The 23560-nt window shown below is 45.5% G+C and overlaps 1 protein-coding gene across 1 annotated transcript in view; it reads right to left on the reverse strand.

Annotated features, from left to right (window-relative positions):
• LOC126260561 (facilitated trehalose transporter Tret1-like) overlaps positions 1-23560 on the reverse strand; it is an 86971-nt gene that overhangs the window by 28645 nt on the left and 34766 nt on the right. Inside the window, exon 3 of the mRNA XM_049957895.1 lies at positions 14058-14384. Within this exon, the coding sequence (XP_049813852.1) occupies positions 14058-14384 (327 nt within the window). The remainder of the gene's footprint in view (positions 1-14057; positions 14385-23560) is intronic.

Genomic DNA, 23560 nt, shown 5'->3' on the forward strand with positions numbered 1-23560 from the left:
TAGCAGCCTGCATTGCTGCGAAAGGTGGATATACACTGTACTAGTGCCGACATTGTGCATGCTCTGTTGCCTGTGTCTATGTGCCTGTGGTTCTGTCAGTGTGATCATGTGATGTATCTGACCCCAGGAATGTGTCAAATAAGTTTCCCCTTCCTGGGACAATGAATTCACGGTGTTCTTATTTCAATTTCCAGGAGTGTATATACAGCGGTAACGTTAGGTGACTCCCCTGTATATTATGACTTTTGAACACTATAAAGGTAAATACATTGTTTGTTCTCTATCAAAATCTTTCATTTGCTAACTATGCATATCAGCAGTTAGTGGCTTCAGTAGTTTGAATCTTTTATTTGGCTGGCAGTATGGCAGTAGTAGCGCTCGCTGTATTGCAGTAGTTCGAGTAACGAAGATTTTTGTGAGGTAAGTGATTTGTGAAAGGTATAGGTTAATGTTAGTCAGGGCCATTCTTTTGCAGGGATTATTGAAAGATTGCGTTGCGCTAAAAATATTGTGTATCAGTTTAGTGTTGATCAGAATAGGTAAAGAGCGAAATGTCTGAGTACGTTCAGTTCTGCTCAGTTGTTTGAAAATCAAATAATTTAAAAGGTTTATCAGCACAGTAATTCATTAATTTTTCTAAGGGGACGTTACAACTGGTTAATGCACGTTGACTTCGAAGAAAGGTGGTGGTCACATTAATGTGACTGAACAGTGTGGGACGGCATCTGCGTCCGACAGTGCACGAAATGGACAGTGAGGGGAGTACAGCCGCCCCTCTGCTAACCCACTCCCCCATCCCCCCCCCCAAGCCCCCCCCCCCACCCCACCCCAACCGGTTAAGAATTCCGTGGTGGAAGGAGACCAGAGAAAGCCCGCAGCGCCAACACTTTCCTTTGATATAAGGTTTTTAATTTTGGTTGTACGTGACCGCCGCGTTCCCAGCGTCGGCTCCCGGCTCCACTAACATTATGGCTACAGACGTCTCTGTTAAATTTACTTTTACACAACCTAATTTCTACCGCTTCTTTTATTACAGAGTCCCAGTAAAACGTAGAATGAGATAAGATCTTCGTCTTTTCAAACGAGATGTTCTGTCCTTTTGTAAGGCTATATTCCTCTATCGTTAACGTCAAGAAAGTGTAGCGTCATGAAAGAGAACTATGGCACTCGTGTCTACTGTTTCTGCACCTCGGTAGCGAGATAAAAGGGCGTATATTTTGTCAGTTTATTAGTCATTTTAAAAAGTAAGAACTGATTTCTCGCTTTGAGTGTTTTATGATGCACGATCCACCAAACGGCATGAGAAAAGTTCATCCAGAGCAAGTCACATGAGGCTGTTATGGCAATAAGCGATTCGAATCTGCGATAGCAAGGGTATCTACGGTCCACAGCATGGTAATTGGGGTTTATTTTTGATTATTATCATGTAATGCAATTTTATATGTTTGTTTTCCCGCTGCACTTTCATAGAACGGTCCAAAATTAGTCTAGAGAGACATTTGTTTCATCGATATGTATGAAGAGGGACATTAAAATACGAAGGACGACCAGTACCCAAGTAGCGCTCCCGCATTGCGGTAGCAGCCAGGGCGGGCTAGGGCACTGTTCAGTCGCTTGTGGAGTATTGGTTATTCTTCGTGTTTTAATGTCCCTGTTAATGTAATCGATAAAACGAATATCGTGCTAGACTAATTGGGGAGCGTCAGGTCGAATGGGCACGTAAAATTCTACTGTAAAACTAATTTTTCGGTAACGGGAAACAAACCTATGCTTTCCGCTGACACAGAGCATTGCATAAAAAATGTGATAAATACAATTTATTTGGTTTGATTCTAGCTACAAATTAAAAAAAAAGAAATTGCAAATATCTGCCGAACACCAGAGAAAATGTGCCTGACGCCTCTCAGGAGGAACACCCGGTATACGCTGCTTCTGACAAAAAAAGTAAAGCTCCCAGAAACGAGCAGATTGAAACGAAATAAAACTTTACTGGTTGAAAGGATATGCGAACTTTTTGGGAATTACGAAATCTAATGAAATTTATGAGAACTTGGGACTCTATTATCAGTATGACTTTGCACTCTCTCTTAGCCTGCCGGCGTGGCCGAGCGGTTCTAGGCGCTACAGTCTGGAACCGCGCGACCGCTACGGTCGCAAGTTCGAATCCTGCCTCGAGCATGGATGTGTCTGATGTCCTTGGGTTAGTTAGGTTTAAGTAGTTCCAAGTTCTAGGGGACTGATGACCTCAGAAGTTAAGTCCCATAGTGCTCAGAGCCTTTTGAGCCAACTCTCTCTCACCACGAAGCGTGCACTGATTCGGTTGGCAAGGGTGTCGTAAAGTCGTTTTATCTCCTCCTGAAGCAAGGCGCTCCACAATTTTTGTAACTGGTTCTTGATAACCTGGATATTGAGAGTGGGACGTCCGAGCTGGGCCCATACATGTACTATTGGGGAGGGATCGGGGATCTTGCTGGCCACTGCAGTACCTCAGCATGACGCAGACAATTCAGAAAGACACGGGACGGGTGCGATCGTTGTCCTGTTGAAAAATGGCACCACCATACTGATGTACGAGAGGCAGGCCAACCGTAACATACCGTTGTGCCGTCAGAGTTCACTACCAGCCGTGACCCGAATCGTAATCGGTAACTACCCTAACCATGACACTAGGAGTAGCACTGCTGTGGGTCTCCAAAACACTAAGAGAACGGCGTCTCTCTCAATATCGCCATGGTAATGCCGGCGATGGTCCCCAGGGATAGTTCAGAGCCGCGATACACCGCTGAACACAAAGCGACGCCGATCATCAGCAGTACATTCTTATCGGCCACGGCACAGCTCCAAAGGCAGCCGTCTGTGTTATGGTGTTACAGGCAGCCAGCACACGGGGCAGTAATTCTGTAGCTCGGCTGTAACTAGTCTCCGACTATTGTTCTAGCTAGTCACCGACCAATGCTGTAGCTAGTCTCCGACCAATGCTGTAGCTAGTCTTCGACGGGATGACTCAGCACGTTGCAGGGACTTCATTACTCGTTCCCGGTCGGCAGAGGCTGTTGGAGATTACGGTGGTGTTGGTGGTGGTTAGTGTTTAACGTCCCGTCGACAACGAGGTCATTAGAGACGGAGCGCAAGCTCGGTTTAGGGAAGGATTGGGAAGCAAATCGGCCGTGCCCTTTCAAAGGAACCATCCCGGCATTTGCCTGAAACGATTTAGGGAAATCACGGAAAACCTAAATCAGGATGGCTGGAGACGGGATTGAACCGCCGTCCTCCCGAATGCGAGTCCAGTGTGCTAACCACTGCGCCACCTCGCTCGGTTTGGAGATTACGACTTGCTTGCTAGTTAGTCGCACGGTACGGTAGCCGTTATGATGTGGAACGTGTCACGTGTCAAGTGCACAAGAAATGCACACACACACACACTATATATATATATATATATATATATATATATATATATATATATATATATATTGCAATACAGAGCTAAGGATTAATATTTCTATTATTTACCCCATTCCCTTAAATGGCACAAAATGCATATACTGTTTTTATAGATTTATTTATTCCTATTCAAGAATTCATCTGTGGTATAGAAGGAGTTGTCAAGGAGATATGATTTCAATTTATTTTTGAAGTTATTACTGCTGTCTGTCTGACATTTTATTTCGTTTGGTAATTTGTCGAAAATTTTTATAGCAGCGTATGTTACCCCTTTCTGTGCCAAAGATAGGTTGAGTAAAGTGTAGTGTAAGTCTTCCTTTTTTCTGGTATTATAATCATGAATGTCACTGTTGTCTTTAAACTGGTCCATGTTGTTGAGAACAAATTTCGTTAGTGAGTAAATGTACTGTGAGGCTTTTCTAAGAATTCCCAATCTCTTAAAAACATGCCTACAAGACGTGCGACTATTAACCTCACACATTATTCTAACCACTTTCTTTTGAGCAGTGAATACCTTTTATCTACATGTTGTGTTATTTCAAAAGTTTATTCCGTATGACATCAGAGAGTGAAAATATGCAATGTATGTTAGCTTACTAATTTCTATATCCTCAACATTGGCAATTAATCTGATTGAAAAGTTGCTGAACCTAGTCGCTTTACAAGATCCAAAATATGAATTTTCCAATTAAGATTCTCATCTATGTGCACACACAAAAACGTAGTATTTTCTACCCTGTCTATTGATTTCTGTTGCTGTGTTATATTTATTGAAGGAACTGTACTTTTGGCAGCAGAAAACTGGATGCACTGTGTTTTTTCAAAGTTTAGAGCAAGTCCATTTGCAGAAAACCATTTAATGACTTTTCCAAAGACCTTATTTGTATCATTTTCAACTGGAGTTTATTTTACCTGATTAATAATGATGCTTGTATCATCAGCAAACAGTGTCAGTTCAGCTTCCTGTTTCAGATAGGAAGGGAGGTCGTTCACATATATCAAGAACAGAAGGGCACCAATGATTGAACATTGTGGAACACCTAATGTAATTTCACCCCAGTTAGATGAAGTGGCAAACTTATTTAAATCACTTGACCCATATAAGGAAACTTGTTGCTTCCTGTTCTGTATGTACGACTTAAATCACTCATATGCTATTCCGTTTATACCATAGAACTGTAATTTCTGTAACATAATGTCATGGTTCACACAATCAAATGCTTTGGCAAGTCACAGAAAATTCCTATAGGTGACATTTTACTATTTAAAGACTATTACGTGGACAGTTCTGCACATATCCTCCCTTGTGATTGGCTGACGTGGTCGACCGAAAGCTTGGCGACGAGTATGCCTGACCATACGTTCCCTTGAAGTTCAACAGCAGGCCACTGTCACATATGCCACAGAAATATGGAATGTTGCACTATTCGGCAAGCCGGCCATATGGAGACCCACAGTGAAGTCCCTGTCAAACTCAGTCAGGTGCTGATAAGGCTGTCTCAGACGTGTACGCGGCATCTGAGGCTTATATACGCTACCAGGCCTGTAGCACTTAACACAAGCAACACTAAACCAGTTTAAGACTTCCCTGACGTAGTAACTGCTTCATTGGTTCACGGGCCTCGCGTCGGATAATGCTCTTGAAGCTGCACAGTATTCCGACGAGCTAACTGCTCGTCATCCTCAGGCACTTACTGACGTGTTGCTGAAATGGCTAGCCAATATATACGCTGACTCGCAAGAAAAGCGCAGGCGCTAAGGGTTGAGGCTATAGCGTCATCGTAGACGAATCGTAGAGGACGGCGACATCCAGTGCCGCTACCAGACAAACGGGTCACGGGCTTCTCAGTCGCGATGCGGGAAAAGCGCGGCGGCCAGCAGCGGCCCAGCGCGCGCGCTGGCAGAGTGTTGGCGCCCAGTTTAAGCGTGCGGACTTTGATTCTCCGTCTGTATTGTCTCGTAATCGTTCGCTGCGGCCGACGATGCCTTAGTACGGCAAGTGCTGGTTCCCATTCCTTGCTGAGTTGAAATCCCTGTCTCTACTGATTAGGCCGTTACTTATACGAATTTTGACTGCTTCTTCAATGGTGGAGTCCCCCAGTACGCGACAGCGGACAAAAGAATCTTTATAGCCGACAGAGATAGTACCGAAAGTGCTCTGGCTATTAACAATGACACATTCAAGGATAGCTGTTGGAACTGAAATATTATCAATGCCATCGGTTTATGCCAGTGCTCTAAATCAATCTCGGTTAAATTACTAACTGTAATTGAAACATTCAGTTTTTTAAAATGAACAAAAATCTGTTAAAGGATAAACTATGGATTCCGCTATTTGTTTTATACAAGCACGTTTGGAAAGTGAAAAAAAATCGCTGTGTATTTTCTGTGGAAAAAGCTATAGAGTAGGAATACGTATGGCGTGAGCATAGGCAACTGTGCCAGTAGTCAACATTACCCAAAGTGGTTAGATGATATTAGTATGACGCCGTTGCTTCGATAAGAGCAGAAATTTAATTTTAGATGTATTTTTATCTGTTTTCACGCACTATTTATTAGTAACAGCAGTGGCGCTGAACTGTCGCTGTTACGGATACAAATTGAAATTCGTCCAAGAGAGAACAGTCTCTTTTCATAAGTAAGTACTAAAGTGTATATTTATAATTATAGTACTAATAAAAGATCTTCTGTGTGTTGATTAATACTGACAACAAAGGCATAAAATCATAGGACTAATTTACGTGACTGTATCGACATATATTTAAGAGAAAAGTGCTAAACAAATACTGGTAATGTGGGAGTGGGCTCCCAGACAATTCGTTGAATGTGCACGAGCAGAAAGGATTCGTATGTGGTAGTATACGAGGGTTGCCCAGAAAGTAATGCCCGGCATTTTTTTCCTTCAACGATCCTTTACCGCACATAATGCGAATTACACGCACGAAAGAATGGTGTTCTATCTACACATCATATTTTTCCACGTAATCTCCATCCCGTTCTATGGGCTTCCTCCACTGCGAAACAGGAGCGTGTGTCCTCTGTCGCTACCAATCCTGGTCCTGGTGGCGGAGCCAGTGCTTCACTGCGTCAACTTCCTTTACTGACTGACAGATGCAGTGACAACGGACGAGACGCAATGCGTCTGTCCTCGCGAATGACATCAGCTCGCGGCAGCATGCCAGGTGTGACAGCCGTGGGTGGTCTCCCCGACCGCTGCAAATCGTGGAACTCCGCCGAACCGCCTTCAGATGACGTCACCCTCCGTGCGCAACTACTAACTGTACTTGTATCGGCCGGCCGCGGTGGTCTCGCGGTTCTAGGCGCGCAGTCCGGAACCGTGCGACTGCTACGGTCGCAGGTTCGAATCCTGCCTCGGGCATGGATGTGTGTGATGTCCTTAGGTTAGTTAGGTTTAAGTAGTTCTAAGTTCTAGGGGACTTACGACCACAGCAGTTGAGTCCCATAGTGCTCAGAGCCATTTGAACCATACTTGTATCGACAGCAGATGCTCCATAGACTTTGCAACAAACGTTTGTGAATATTCCCCACAGTTTCTTTCTCTGCACTGAGAAATTCAATGACAGCATGTTGCTTGTAAGGTATATAACCTACAGACGCAATTTTGAAACTGTCCTGCAGCTACGCTATCTGTCGGAAGTGACGGGAACTTGGCGCGCTCACTCAGGAGACTTCAAATAATACATACGTAACGTTTCGCATTCGTAGCATTGCTTTCGGCTGAGAAAAAAAATGCAGTGCATTACGTTCTGGGCAACCCACATACATATCTCGAAAACATTGTGCTCATTTTTAAGTAGTTACAAAAGGGAACCGAATACTAGTACCTCCGATGTGGAGAATGAATATGTGTGATTGATATTTTAATTTGCCAAGAAGAGCCGAAGATTAGCAATATAGTACATGAAAGCGTAAGAGGAAGAATTTACGTCTTAAAAAATTTCAAAGTACGATAAGTTGCTAATTTGAAACAGATTCGATGTTTTCTTTGAGACTTTCAATTTGACGAATTGGGAAGCTATTTCGCAATGCCGCGGTAGCATATGTATTAAAACAGAGGCACAGCAATACGGTAAAGTTCACCACAAAACATAAAAACATTGTTATGGGTACCCCTTCTTTTCCTGTGACAAAAAACAACGTTTCTGAGCTGTGATACTGGCCGCCAACTAACGAAATTCCCTTGCTTTTATCTGCTGCATGTTTTAAGTCACGTTAATTCAAAATATCGAATTTAAAATGTTAGGATTCCAATGAAAGGTATGTACAAAGTGCAAGTTATTTCTGAACGGAATACGTCTGCTGTAACGATGTAAAGACATTCAACGGTTGCAGAGCACTTGCAGATAAGCCTCACTTCGCATCGCAGTCGCGTGACTATTGGCCAACGCACTTCGGTGATAAAGATTCTGTTCTGCCCTCTGAGTGCTCATTCCATAGATATTCTTACTCAATGGGGAAAGCATGGAGGTATAAGGAGGGGAGATGCCATGACGTCACAAACTTGAAGCCGACAGAAACCGAGCTCCGCCACTGCAGTTTGGTCAGGAGACTCGTTTCCGATTGTGCTACTGTCTAGAGCTGCTGAAGGTTTTTTCATTTTAAAATGCCGGTTTGCGTTGTTTACGGGTGAACTAAAAGGAATCACGTTCCATGCGTAAGTGGCCCCGTTCGTAAAATGTTGTCGTTTATATTCATGAGATGTGCGGCCTTGTTTACGTTTTGTGAAACTGTTTTCTTCTTATTTTATTTCAGATTTCCGATCAATGAAGCTCGTAGGGCTCTGTGGGTTCATATGCTTATTTTTCTTGACAAAGCACAAACGATGTTTGTATTTACAAATGAAATTTTGTATAAGTGTGTAAACGAGTAAGAAATATCATCCGATATGTAAACTAGCATAGCTTTCGGGTTCTGCTTTCAGTTTACATCGACACAAATGCAGTAAAAGGTGATTTGAGTTTGAAAAGAGCTTTGTACACTGTTATTTTTCATCATTCGAAGTTCGTATCCAAAAGAAACACTTACGTTAACGAGACCAAATCAGTTGTATTGCTGGGGCAAAAACGCATTAAAAACAAAACGAAAACACCTGAAAAAGCTATTCTGACGTTGTGTTATGCATGTAAACATTGTAACACTCATCATCTGAAATTATTTCGCAGACATAACGTTAAATATGAAGAACACGCAATTCTAACAAGAGCTCTGTCACTGTTTTGACCAATCAAACATGGCGGCCCACCGGCTTCAAACAGACATACAGCAGACGGCCATAGTGCCATCTCCCCTCCTTATACCTCCATGGGGGAAAACATCTGCCATCATATTAATACTTCCGTTCCTGCTTACGTTGAGGAGAAAGTAATTAAGTAACAGTTTTCAATTGAACCAGTTTGGATACGTTTTGGTTTATTAGGCCAGTGGAGCTCCGTAATCATGAAGATATAATAAGGGGAACTGTCATGACGTCACAAACTTGTAGCTAATGTCCGCCATGTTAACTGCTCCACTTTCTGATGAAGTGTTTTGATAAGAAATGGCAGCCTGCGTCATTTACGCGTAAACTAATCATTGTTACTTTAAAATGTAAAAGAAATACTTTTCATTCTGTGGCCGTAATTTTTAAGTTGATTAAAAGACGCGCTCTCTGACCGGTAGATAGGGATACCATCTGTAACAACGATGAAAGATAGCGAGGCCAAAGATTATTATTAATGAGCAATCCAGTGTGCACTAATTAGGGAGTAGCTGTTTGCCTGCGTTGAGATCCTAAAGAGACTAGACGCATGCGTAACACACCAAGTATGAGTCATCTAGTAGATGCGTTACTTAAAGTTTACGTGTGAAAATATATTCAGGACAATTTTAACAAGTTGTTTGAATATTTATTTGTTAGTCTTTAAAAGCACAGCGTAATGCTTGGACGGTCGTGGAGCTTGCAAGCCTGCCGTCAGCCGTTGTACTACACTTACACACGTGTGACCAATGAGCGCCATGGGCAAACAGACGTGGGCAGTCGGTAGGTCTGTAATTAGTCTAACTTCGTTCTCGCTGTCCATACAGGAAATATAAGTAGGAAGCTGAAGAGTATCTGTAGATTCCCCTGGTACACTGAGGTGACAAAAGTCATGGGATACCTCCTAATATCGTGTCATGCCTACTTTTGCCCGGCGTAGTGCAGCAGCTCGACGTAGCGTGGACTAACAAGTGGTTGGAAGTCCTTTGCAGAAATATGGAGCTATGCTGCCTCTACAATCGTCCATAACTGCGAAAGTACTGCCGGTACAGGATTTAGTGCACGAACTGACCTCTCGATTATGCCCCGTAAATACACTACTGGTCATTAAAATTGCTACAATCCGAAGATGACGTGCTACAGACGCGAAATTTAACCGACAGGAAGAAGATGCTGTGATAAGCAAATGAATAGCTTTTCAGAGTATTCACACAACGCTGGCGCCAGTGGTGACACCTACAACGTGCTGACATGAGGAAAGTTTCCAACCGATTTCTCATACACAAACAGCAGTTGACCGGCGTTGCCTGGTCAAACGTTGTTGTAATGACTCGTGTAAGGAGGAGAAATGCGTACCATCACGTTTCCGACTTTGATAAAGGTAGTATTGTAGCCTATCGCCATTGCGGTTTTTCGTGTCGCGAGACTGCTGCTCGCGCTGGTCGAGATCCAATGACTGTTAGAAGAATATGGAATCGGTGGGTTAAGGAGGGTAATACGGAATGCCGTGCTAGATCCCAACGGCCTCGTATCACTAGCAGTCGAGATGACAGGCATCTTGTCCGCATGGCTGTAACGGATCGTGCAGCCACGTCTCGATGCCTGAATCAACAGATGGGGACGTTTTCAAGACAACAACCATCTGCACGAACAGTTCGACGACGTTTGCAGCAGCATGGACTATCAGCTCGGAGACCATGGCTGCGGTTACCCTTGACGCTGCATCACGAACAGGAGCGCCTGCGATAGTGTACTCAACGACGAACCTGGGTGCACGAATGACAAAATGTCATTTTCTCGGATGAATACAGGTTCTGTTTATAGCATCATGATGGTCGCATCCGTGTTTGGCACATCATGGTGAACGCACATTGGAAGTGTGTATTCGTCATCGCCATACTGGCGTATTACCCGGCGTGATGGTATGGGGTGCCATAGGTTACACGTCTCGGTCACCTCTTGTTCGCATTGACGGCACTTTTAACAGTGGACTTTACATTTCAGATGTGTTACGACCCGTGGCTCTAAATTTCATTCGTTCCCTGCGAAACCCTACATTTCAGCTGGATAATCCACTACCGCATGTTGCTGGTCCTGTACGGGCCTTTGTGGATACAGAAAATGTTCGACTGCTGCCCTGGCCAGCACATTCTCCAGATCTCTCACCAACTGAAAACGTCTGGTCAATGGTGGCCGAGTAACTGGGTCGTCACAATACGCCAGTCACTACTCTTGAAGAACTGTGGTATCGTGTTAAAGCTGCATGGGCAACTGTACCTGTACACGCCATCCAAGCTGTGTTTGACTAAATGCCCAGGCGTATCAAGGCCGTTATTACGGCCAAATGTGGTTGTTCTGGGTACTGATTTCTCAGGATCTATGCACCTAAATTGCGTGAAAATGTAATCACATGTCAGTTCTAGTATAATATATTTGTCTAATGAATACCCGTTTATCATCTGCATTTCTTCTTGGTGTAGCAATTTTAATGGCCAGTAGTGTATAAGATGGAATTTATGTCCGGCGATCTGGGTGGCGAAATCATTCGCTCGAATTGTCCAGAATGTTCTTCAAACCAATCCCGAACAACTGTCACCCGGTAACATGGCGCATTGTCATCCATAAAAATTCCGTGCTTGTTTGGGAGCATGAAGTCCGTGAATGGCTGCAAGTAGTCACCAAGCAGCCGAACACAACTTTTTACAGTCAATGATCGGTGCAACGGGATCAGAGGATGATGTCCATTCCATGTAAACAGAGCCCACACGTTTATTGAGCCATCACCAGCAGGCGCAGTGCCTTGTTGACAGCTTGAGTCCATGGCTTCGTGGGGTCTGCGCCACATTCGAGCCCTGTCATCAGCTCTTACCAACTGAAGTCGGGATACATCTGACAAGACCGGTTTTCCAGTTCATATGGTCATGAGCCCAGCAGATGCGCTGCTCCGATGTGCTCCTGTCGGTCGTCTGCTGCTGTAGCTCATTAAGGTCAGATTTCGACGCAATGTCCTAAAAGATACGTTCGTCGTAAGACCCGCACTGATTTCTGACGTATTTCTTCAGTACTGCTTGTCTGTTAGCACTAACAACTCTACGCAAATGACGCTGCTTTCTGTCGTTAAGTGAAGGTCATCGACCACTGTGTTGTCCGTGTTGGGAGGCAATGCCTGATATTTGGTATCAAGATCTGAGGAGTCCCGCAATCGAATGCGCACATTTTAACTTGGTTGATTTGGAATGGGAGTGTGGGATGTGCAAGAAGCAAGGGTCGCTACAGAGAGGAGTGGTGCAGAGGAAGCATTTTTTTAACAGGTGTCTACCTTCAGTGTGGCAACGGCCTTGCCGCAGTGGATACACCGGTTCCCGTGAGATCACCGTTGTTAAGCGCGGTCGGGCGTGGTAGGCACCTGGATGGGTGACCGTCCAGGCTGTCATGCGCTGTTGCCATTTTTCACGGTGCACTCAGCCTCGTGATGCCAATTGAGGAGCTACTCGACCGAATAGTAGCGGCTTCGGTCAAGAATACCATCATAACGACCAGGAGAGTGATGTGCTGACCCCACGCCCCTCCTATCCGCATCCTCCGCTGAGGATGACACGGCGGTCGGATGGTCCCCGTAGGCCACTCGTGGCCTGAAGACGGAGTGGGTGAGTGCTACCTTCAGTGTGGATAAATAGGTTTCTTTTCTGACAACGAGTTGCAGGCAGCATTTGAGATGCACTGAGAACTATTTCATCATCCTGCAGAAGAAAGTTGTTAAAAATAAGCAGAACCAGTTGTCTCGTTGACATATGAGTTCGTGGTTTAATAAAACATCTACAAAAATTAAATATCAATTATCTATAAGCATTTTGAAAATAAAAGTATCGAAAGAAAATTCTTCTTGTTTCTAGGTTCTTGTTAGGTGTTAATGTTGATGATGGCGGCGGGGTGGGGGAGGGGTGGGTTGGGGGGGGGGGTCAGGGATTCTAGCAAATATTTGCTTGCTCTCGAGCCCAATTGTATCAGAAAAGTTAGGAACCACTGGTGTAAGTTTTTTCATTTTCATTTTATGATGTGTGAGCCGTGTTAAAATTTGCTATTTTGAAGCGCGCGCCGCAGCGCGTAGTGTGAAGCAGTCGCCTTCCGTTTCTGGCGGTGGCGCCGCTGTGGCAATCGCAACTTTGGTGTCTCCCTCTGGTGGGAAAGGGGAAAAGTTGCCTGTTCACGTGCATTTAAGGGGCGCTATGAGCTCGCCAGCAGGGTCAGACGGAGACAGTATGAGTCTGGTCAGTTGGTCAGCCGGGTCAGTGTGGGGCAGTCAGTGTTTGTCTGTCGTCCGGAGTGCTAGTATGTGTTAGGCCGCCAGTCTGTTCGACTTTGCTGAGGCAATGGGCATTGGCGGTTGGATCGATCGGTTAGTCGGTCGAGCACTGGGAAACAGCATGACTTGTCCGTCTTGAGCATCGGCGCATGTGAGGTCGCTACGTCAGTCCAATGGACCGCGCCGTATAGCGAGGGGCAGTGGCTTCGCGGCCGACACAAGAGCAACAGGAGTCAACCCATGACATCGGTCTGTCCGGCGCGAGCTGTGACACCGTGAGACAGGAGATCGGCGCGCTTTCCTGCGTCCGTTGAACCGGCTGGCAGCGGACGGTTCGGGAGACCGTTTTGGGTGTGCTGCGCCAGGTCTTAGCCGGAAATCGCAGCTTTTTAAAAGTTAAGTGATTCGTGATATGCTGTTTCACTTACTTGTTAAAATCCTATTGGTTTTCTTGCTCAGTCTCTCGTCCCCCAGCTTGCTCGTCTGTCTCTCGTCCACATTTGTTAGGCAGTTACTGTCGGTGCGTTCGTCTGTCGGTCTGCCGTACGTTAATAGCTGCCTGTGTCATGTTTGTCGGATTCGGTGTTAACGAATTTATAGAATTAAGGTAAAGGCCGAATTCCTGAAATATGTTTTTATCTTGTCTATCATCTTGCGAAGCGATATACGTGTAATGTAGAGCATGTTGTACATTTTATGTAAGACTGAATTTCATGGGTTTTATTTAAATAGTCATTTTGATAAAGTTGCCATCCTTCCACCGTAAGAGCCGTTTTAAAAGCAAATTGCACTTTTGGTGGCAAATAATTTCTTTGTGTGAGTGTGTGTACCATTTCCATCCCTCTTACGGGGTTGCACGATCACCTAGTGTGATTAAATGTGCTAATGTTCTTGGTGAATCGCTAGTAAAAAAAAGGAAATTCTTTAAGAAAAGATTTTGAAAGTCTAAATCAACGGTTCAGTGTGCATAATATTTTCGGAATCCTTGATAGTTCTCGTGAAAGAGCTCATTATGTTCGAGATAAAACGAGTATGCAGCACGACGGTACTTACGAAGAAGCACACGAGGGCGGTGAGTGGCAGCCATCCGAGAGGCTCTATGACGTCCTGGTCGGCGTGCTCCCTGAGGTAGAAGTAGACGCCCTCGACGGTGACGGAGATGGTGGCTGCGAGGTAGGACGTGAGCAGCACAGGTCGCCTGCCTAGGCGGTCCACCACCAGCGAGCCCGCCAGCGAGGACGCCAGCTGGATGCTGCTGAGGATGATGGTGGACACGTCCGAGTCCATGGCGCTGCCGCTCCACAGGAAGATCTGCGTCGCGTTCGCGGTCATTGCGGAGCTGCCGCACAGGTTGTACAGCCCAGCGAACACTAGCGCCATCTGGCGCGCAACAGAAAGGAATATCCAGGTCATAGCACCGCCGACGACTTGGAAGAAACTGACACCCCAGCATCACAAGAACTGTGGGCACTATCGGAGTAGTCCAAAAACCGTAAAGCTGCTGTACTGCGCAGACAGCTTGGAAACAGGACCTCCAAACAATGACTCTTATGCCTGTAAGCTCTGTTCCTTATGAATTCCGAGCATCTACAGTTTTAAGACTATACAGAAATGATAGGGACAAATGTCACATACACTGAAATATTTTAACACGACGGAAAAGAGGTTTCGAACTGCCACTGAGGAGAAAAAAGCCACATTGCTTATGGACTAACAGTCATTATTAATGAAGAACAAATGTCATTGATCAGAAACATCATTAGACAACTTTTCATCATAAAAGAAATAAGGGGTTAGTTTATGATTTGCTTATTTGACTGTCAAATTTTTATGTTATCTGCCGGCCGAAGTGGCCGTGCGGTTCTAGGCGCTGCAGTCTGGAACCGCGAGACCGCTACGGTCGCAGGTTCGAATCCTGCCTTGGGCAGGGATGTGTGTGATGTCCTTTGGTTAGTTAGGTTTAACTAGTTCTAAGTTCTAGGGGACTAATGACCTCAGAAGTTGAGTCCCATAGTGCTCAGAGCCATTTGAACCATTTTTTATGTTATCTGTTTGAAGCCTGATTGATAACTGGTGACGGCAGTTTGAACAAATTCACTTATATGTTTCTCAGATAGCTCAGACTGATGTTGCGGATGGTGCTCCAGTGGCAAAACGCATGGCTGGAAACCGAGAAGTCTTGAACTTTTTTTGGTCTTAAGTCTTCCAAACTATTTTAAATTCTGATCCTATTACTGAATCCCCTATCCTTTCTATATATAGACTCCTATCACGCCATCAGAGAAGTTCTCCCCCTCATAGAGGCCTTAATTGTACTCTTTCCACCTATCCGCTCTCCCCAACACATTTAATAGTGAAATGTCCATTGCACTTTTAACGTTACTGCTCTTGCTTTTAATTTATTCGAAGGGTTTTGTGACTGTTCTATTTGCCAGTCAGTCATTCCGACAATCATTTCTTTTTCGATATCTTCATATTTTTAATGCAGCCATTTCGCCTTAGCTTTCCTACGCTTCCTGTTTATTTCATTCCTAAGTGATTTGTATTTCTGTATTACTGAGTTTACCTGAACATTTTTCTACTTCATTCTTTCGTCGATTAATCGAAGTATTTCTTCTGTTACCCATGGTTTTCTCGCATTTATCTTTCTTGTACCTATATTTTTCTTTTCAAGCTCTATGGTCGCCGTTTTAGAGATATCCATTCCTCTTCATCTGAACTGCCTACTAAACTATCATTATCATAGTATCTATGGCCCCAGAGAACATTAAATTATATTTTTGTCCCTTCTCTCCGTGTCTCCGAGTCTTGTCCAAGTATACCTCCTCCTCTTGTGATTCATGAACAGCGTATTCCCCTTTTTTGTGCGCCGATTATTCCTGACTAGGCTCTTAAACTTCAGCATTGTATTGAACTGTATGTTAACCGGGGGCCTAGAAACGACGGAGAGGCTCCGGCCCCTCCACAGCCCCAGTGGTCTGCAACACCACGACGACTACCGCAGTCCACTTCACCCCACCGCCACCCCACACTGAACAACTCTTTCAGGTTGTTGTGCGGTTCGACCCCGATGGAACCCCCCCCCCCCCCCACTCCCACCTCCAGGGAACGTCTCACACTGGACGAGTGTAGCCCTTATATTTGCGTGGTAGAGGAAGGGTGGTGTACGTGTACGTGGAGAAATGTTTGCGCAGCAATAGCCGACATAGTGGAGCTGAGGCGGAATAAGGGGAACCAGCCCGCATTCGCCGAGGCAGGTGGCAAACCGCCTAAAAACCTTCCACAGACTGGCCGGCTCACTGCACCTCGACACAAGTCCACGGGGCGGATTTGTGCCGGGGACCAGGCGCTCCACCGCCCGGGGTGGCCGAGCGGTTGTAGGCGCTACAGACTGGAACCACGCGACCGCTACGTCGCAGGTTCGAATCCTGCCTCGGACATGGATGTGTTTAATGTCCTTACGTTAGTTAGGTTTAAGTACTTCTAAGTTCTAGGGAACTGATGACCTCAGAAGTTAAGTCCCATTTGAACCAGACGCTCCTTCCCATTCCGGAATGACTTGCGTTAGACCGCACGGCTAACCGAGCGGGCCTAAACTTCAGCACAGTCTTCGTCATTACTAAATTGCGATATGGGTCTATATTTGCTCCTGAGGACACCTTACAATCCAATATCTAACTTCGGAATCTCTGTCTGACCATGGTGTAATACAGCTGGAGTCTTCCCGTGTCTCCAGGTCTTGTCCAAATATTCCTCCTCCTCTTGTGATTCAGGACCAGAGTATTCGGTACTGACGTCTGAAATGTATTGGGGAATTCAATTAGTCTTTGTCTTCTCTCGTTCCTACTGTCAATCCCATATTATCGCGTAACCCTTTCTTCTATTCCTTCCTCAATAACCACGTTCCAGTCCCCCATGATTGTTAGATTTTCATCTCAATTTACAAACTAAATCACCTGTTCAAATCATCGTATTTACTTTCAGTGTCTATTCTTCTTCTTCTTGCGATCTCGACATGTATACCTGAAGTGTCATTGTCGATGTTGATTTTCTGTCGAATCTGATGAGATCTGACCTATCAATGAACTATTCCCTGTAATTCACTTTCTGTCCTACTTTCGTATTCATAACGAATCCTACTCCAGATATAAGATTTTCTGCTGCTGTTGTAACTTCCCTACATTCGCCTGACCAGAAACCCTTATCTTCTTTCGATTTCACCTCACTGACCCCCACTATATTTAGACTGAACCTTTGCATTTCCATTTTCCTACTTTCTGTATTTCATACTATGTCCAAAATCTGGCATTCCACGCTCCTATTCGTAGACTGTTATCCATTCGTTGGCTATTGCATCTCTTTCTCATGGGCACCTCTCCGTTTCTGTTCCTTTCCGCAGATGCGAATGGTGGACTATCCGGATTCTTCCGCCAATGGAGAGATCATCCTGACACTTTTTCAATTACGGGGCAGTTAAAGGCCACACATTCTGTGGATATACATTCTGGATCGTTAATGCAGTGGTTTCCACTTTCTGTATTCTCAACCCATTAATCATTGCTAAATCTTCCTCCTTTTAGGGCAGTTTGTCATACTAAGGCTAAGAGAATGCCTTGAACCACTATTCTCTCCTATGCCCTCTTTGACAAGGACGTAGGCGGGACGATGGTAACTTCTTATGCTAGAAGTCTTCTGCTGATACTGCTGACGACTTTTATTCAGAATTTAAGCAGTGGCTAGGTTCGAACCCAGGACCCAGGTCGTTCTGATTACTAGTCAAAGACGCTACCCCTAGCCCACGTGCGAATTTACACTCGTTATTTCCCACAATTCACAGATTTCAACAATAAAATGATTACGCAGAAACTGTCACCCGTGCATAAGAACGTACTTCAGATTCCCTCAGCCTTCGTGTTAAACTCGTCCCTTGGTTGATCACTCGCGACTTAGAACGTACGCAACGAACATAACCTCTGCCCCAGAAGGCACGCTACGTATACTCCCCACGAGGGATCCAACCGACTCTTCGACTTCGATAGCTCCAGATTACTCCAAGAAATTGTTTCAAATATAGGCTTTTCAGCCAATTAGAAATTAAGAGGTAATGTAGGCATTGTCTCTGGCCATTACCCTCTTCCTGCTTACGGCACTTTCGTAAGGTGCTTTCCCATGGCAGATCAGTATGAACCCTACCTGCAAACGGTCCTCTGGTGAAATTTCTCTTTCCCTCCAAACGGCTATCGTTCTAGGGAATATCCAGGCCGTCTTCTCGAGGCTGAACAAAAGTGCCATTCCCCTGCACCTGTAAACTGTCTGAGGTGACTACAATACTGAAATCGGCCTAGAACAATTGCGCGGCTGGGAAATGACGTAGTACGAGATCTATTTAGAACAATGCATATTGATAACAATCACTACCAAGATACACTATTACCACAATGTATTTGGCTATCGGTCAATTTTGTCATTTGAAGTGAAGTAGCTGACAGCTTTTAGAACTAACTGGAAATCATGTGGATGCTGAAAATATAAACACTGTGTACTGCGTTTTCAAATTAACAAGAAGCTTGCGTGTTTACAACATTGCCCGGTCGACAAAAGCCGCTTCATGTCGAGGCAGGAGACGAACGTGGATCGCAAACAGCGTTATGGTTACCCCCGGTCCATTCACTGGCGGTAGAGTAATTCCTTGCGAAGTGCCAACAGTTGCAAAAAATAATTATGACCTTAATCTCTCACAATGAATGTATCGCCTTCCATTTTTCGGTCAAATGAGAAATTTACCTCCAGCGTAACCCTCGCATTATTTATAACGAATGGACGTGATGGCTATTTGGCGATACTTTTTCCCGATAGTATGCAGAGTGATTCCGTGATGGTGTTACAGACTTTCAGGAATGACGGAGAAGGGTAAATGAGGGATCCCGGTTCGGGAATGACCAAGTCGAAAGGTATAAGCGAAGATCTATTCAAGTTTCGCCTTAGCCACGCGCAGCATCAAACTAAGGTTCCCAGTTTCCGAACCTTGATCATGACGTATAGAATTCCCACTGAATACTCCCCAATTTCCTCAAATAATTTCCCCTGATTGTAGACTAGTAAGGGTGTGCGTAAGATAATGGCAGAAAGACGTTTACCTGTATAAGTTCCATAAGCTGAGACATTTATATCCAAAACGCCGTCAAACAGAGTCAACGCAGGCACGTAGTTACGTCGTATCCATTCCAATGCCGAACATTGTCGCAGGGAGTGATAATTCTTGGCAGGAGATCCTTTTCAGTCTTGTAGGGTGCCTCGTACGCAAGATTTTTCACAAGGCTCCTAAAGAAGAAACCAAATGGGGTGAGGTCATGTGAACGGACTGGCCATGAAACAGGAGGACACGCCACGTACATCCACTTTTCAGGAAATTTCTGATACAGGTATTCACGATCTCTCATTCAAAAGTGATGTGGGGCTGCTTTATGTTTTAACATGTAGGATATATTCCAGGAATCTGGGAAACATACATCTGATAAACAGTGTCTCGATGCATTTAAAAGGTGAGGAACAAATGGTCCTTGTACGTAATCATCGGATACGACCTGCCCACACGTTGACTGGTAATCTGTATTGATGGCTCTTCATAACTGTAGTGTGGGGATTCTTATCGCCTCAAACATGACTACTGCAACTACACTCATGCTCATAAATTAAGGATAATTGCAGAACGTGGTGCCACAAAACGTGGCACTACACAAAACTGGGGCTAATAGTATAGGCACATAGGGAACACACATGACACATATCTGTAAGTCCACTGTATTGGTGATAAGTTGAGAAAACCTTACCAAAACACATCTGCTACAAAATGCCACTGTTTCCTGCGCATGTACCCCGACATCAATATGGGATATGATCACCATGCACACGTACACAGGCCGCACAACGGGTTGGCATACTCCGGATCAGGTGGTCGAGCAGCTGCTGGGGTATAGTCTCCCATTCTTGTACCAGTGCCTGTCGGAGCTCCTGAAGTGTCGTAAGGGTTTGAAGATGTGCAGCGATACGTCGACGGAGAGCATTCCAGACGTGCTCGCTGGTGTTTAGGTCTGGGGAACAGACAGGCCACTCCATTCGCCTGATATCTTCTGTTTCAAGGTACTTCTTCACGATGGCAGCTCGGTGGGCAGTGCGTTATCATCCATCAGGAGGAAGGTGGGACCCACTGCACCCCTGAAAAGGCGTACATACTGGTGCAAAATGACGTCCCGGTACACCTGACCTGTTACAGTTCCTGTGTCAAAGACATGCAGGTGTGTACGTGCACCAATCAATAATCCCACCCCACACCATCAAACCACGACCTCCATACAAGTCCCTTTCAAGGTCATTAAGGGGTTGGTTTCTTGTTCCTGGTTCACGTCAGATGAAAACCCGGCGAGAATCACTGTTCAGACTATACCTGGACTTGTCCGTGAACATAATCTTTGACCACTGTTCCTATGACCATGTACTGTGTTCTTGACACCAGGCTTTACGGCCTCTCCTGTGACCAGGCGTCAGTGGAATGTACCTTATAGGTCTCCGGGTGAATAAACCATGTCTGTTCAGTCGTCTGTAGACTGTGTGTCTGGAGAGAACTGTTGCAGTGGCTGCGGTAAGGTCCTGAGCAAGGGTACCTGCAGTACTCCGTGGCCGTCTGCGGGCACTGATGGTGAGATATCGGTCTTCTTGTGGTATTGTACACTGTGGACGTCCCGTACTATAGCGCCTGGACACGTTTCCTGTCTGCTGGAATAGTTGCCAAAATCGTGAGATCACACTTTGTGGCACACGGAGGGCCCATGCTACGACCTGCTGTGTTTGACCAGCCTCCAGTCGCCCTAATATTCTACCCCTCTTAACGTCATCAGTATGTGTTCTTTGAGCCATTTTCAACACACAGTCACCATTAGCACATCTGAAAACGTCTGCAAACTTACTCGCTGCACCGTACTCCGACATGCACCAACACACCTCTGCACATGTGGACTGCTGCCAGCGCCACCGTGCGGCGACCGCAGGTCAAATGCACCGCATGGTCATACCCCGAGGTGATTTAAACCCGCAAACAACCCACCAGAGCGTTTTTTCACAATGTATCAGCATTATCCTTAATTTATGAGCATGAGTGTATTTATAATTCCATCTCTGGTGAAAAGGTTTCAACCGTGAAAAATACATACCAAGGAAAGTGAAGATAGACTGTAATGTGATGCTAGAACCATTGGCTGAAGAAGGCACGAGGTTCAAGTCAGCAGGAGTCAAAGCATGCAGTTTCTGTTCATGGTAGGGTATAGAAATCTGTGGATGGTAGGGTATAGTAACACTCATCACACAATACAATACTCTACAAACATTCATTTCACATGCAACTGTCGAGTACTGCATCATCTGAGTCGGGAGTCTGTATAGTTCGTCCACTTCCTCAATAGCTGTACTGTGGTACCAACTGCCCTGTGTCACTGACGGTAACTTGTGTGTGAATCCGCTTCGAAAAATCAATCGTTTTATTTTTGATTTGAAATCAGTGTGATAATTAAAGAAACTAATTTGGACATCAGGACGTTATTTTAATATCCACTTAAAGATCTCTCGGCGTGCGTCCGCACCCATTTTTCCGCTGCTTTCACGCGTCAATGTGGCCGTTAGACTCCTGTTCGAGAAACATGTACTATGCACGCAGCCATACATTATGTCTGTGACTATACAACTGTTTTTCAAGTTGACAGCACTGCTAGAAGATGGTCTTATGTATACCTGTTTCTCGAGCTTTGTTTTCCTTACAAACTGTTCTGTAGTTTGACTTTCTGCTATTTTGTCATTCTCGAAAGTTGTTATGTCGGTAATTTGTTTTAATATGAGGCAGTTAGCAGGTGTGAAGTTCTAGAGTTGCTAGCAATGTAGTCTGTATTTGATATGAGACAGTCACTGTTAGCAGTCGATTTGATGACAGTGACCGAAGCTGAAAGACGGGTCCTTGAGGCAACCAAAGACGCTAGAGTAAAATGGGAAATAAGAAAAGAAGAGAGAAGTTGAGGAGCATGTAACCCAAGAAGATTATGCAAATGGGGTGTGCTACAAGCAACAGACATGAGCCATAGATCAAATATAACTCTGAACTGAATTTTCCTAGAATTAAATTTTCTGACTTATTTTGTACACAAAAAATCTATTAGAGATAGAGGCCTGAAATTTTTTGGGAAGTTCCATAGTAGTGTTTGGAGGGAAACAGACTAAAGACACTAACATACTATCAACGGGAAGGAAAAATACATACTGATTCCTTACAAAAATGTAACCTAAATCTACACTCCTGGAAATTGAAATAAGAACACCGTGAATTCATTGTCCCAGGAAGGGGAAACTTTATTGACACATTCCTGGGGTCAGATACATCACATGATCACACTGACAGAACCACAGGCACATAGACACAGGCAACAGAGCATGCACAATGTCGGCACTAGTACAGTGTATATCCACCTTTCGCAGCAATGCAGGCTGCTATTCTCCCATGGAGACGATCGTAGAGATGCTGGATGTAGTCCTGTGGAACGGCTTGCCATGCCATTTCCACCTGGCGCCTCAGTTGGACCAGCGTTCGTGCTGGACGTGCAGACCGCGTGAGACGACGCTTCATCCAGTCCCAAACATGCTCAAGGGGGGACAGATCCGGAGATCTTGCTGGCCTGGGTAGTTGACTTACACCTTCTAGAGCACGTTGGGTGGCACGGGATACATGCGGACGTGCATTGTCCTGTTGGAACAGCAAGTTCCCTTGCCGGTCTAGGAATGGTAGAACGATGGGTTCGATGACGGTTTGGATGTACCGTGCACTATTCAGTGTCCCCTCGACGATCACCAGTGGTGTACGGCCAGTGTAGGAGATCACTCCCCACACCATGATGCCGGGTGTTGGCCCTGTGTGCCTCGGTCGTATGCAGTCCTGATTGTGGCGCTCACCTGCACGGCGCCAAACACGCATACGACCATCATTGGCACCAAGGCAGAAGCGACTCTCATCGCTGAAGACGACACGTCTCCATTCGTCCCTCCATTCACGCCTGTCGCGACACCACTGGAGGCGGGCTGCACGATGTTGGGGCGTGAGCGGAAGACGGCCTAACGGTGTGCGGGACCGTAGCCCAGCTTCATGGAGACGGTTGCGAATGGTCCTCGCCGATACCCCAGGAGCAACAGTGTCCCTAATTTGCTGGGAAGTGGCGGTGCGGTCCCCTACGGCACTGCGTAGGATCCTACGGTCTTGGCGTGCATCCGTGCGTCGCTGCGGTCCGGTCCCAGGTCGACGGGCACGTGCACCTTCCGCCGACCACTGGCGACAACATCGATGTACTGTGGAGACCTCACGCCCCACGTGTTGAGCAATTCGGCGGTACGTCCACCCGGCCTCCCGCATGCCCACTATACGCCCTCGCTCAAAGTCCGTCAACTGCACATACGGTTCACGTCCACGCTGTCGCGGCATGCTACCAGTGTTAAAGACTGCGATGGAGCTCCGTATGCCACGGCAA

The sequence above is a fragment of the Schistocerca nitens genome, chromosome 5 (assembly GCF_023898315.1).
Source record: "Schistocerca nitens isolate TAMUIC-IGC-003100 chromosome 5, iqSchNite1.1, whole genome shotgun sequence".
NCBI classification, from domain to species: Eukaryota; Metazoa; Arthropoda; class Insecta; order Orthoptera; family Acrididae; genus Schistocerca; species Schistocerca nitens.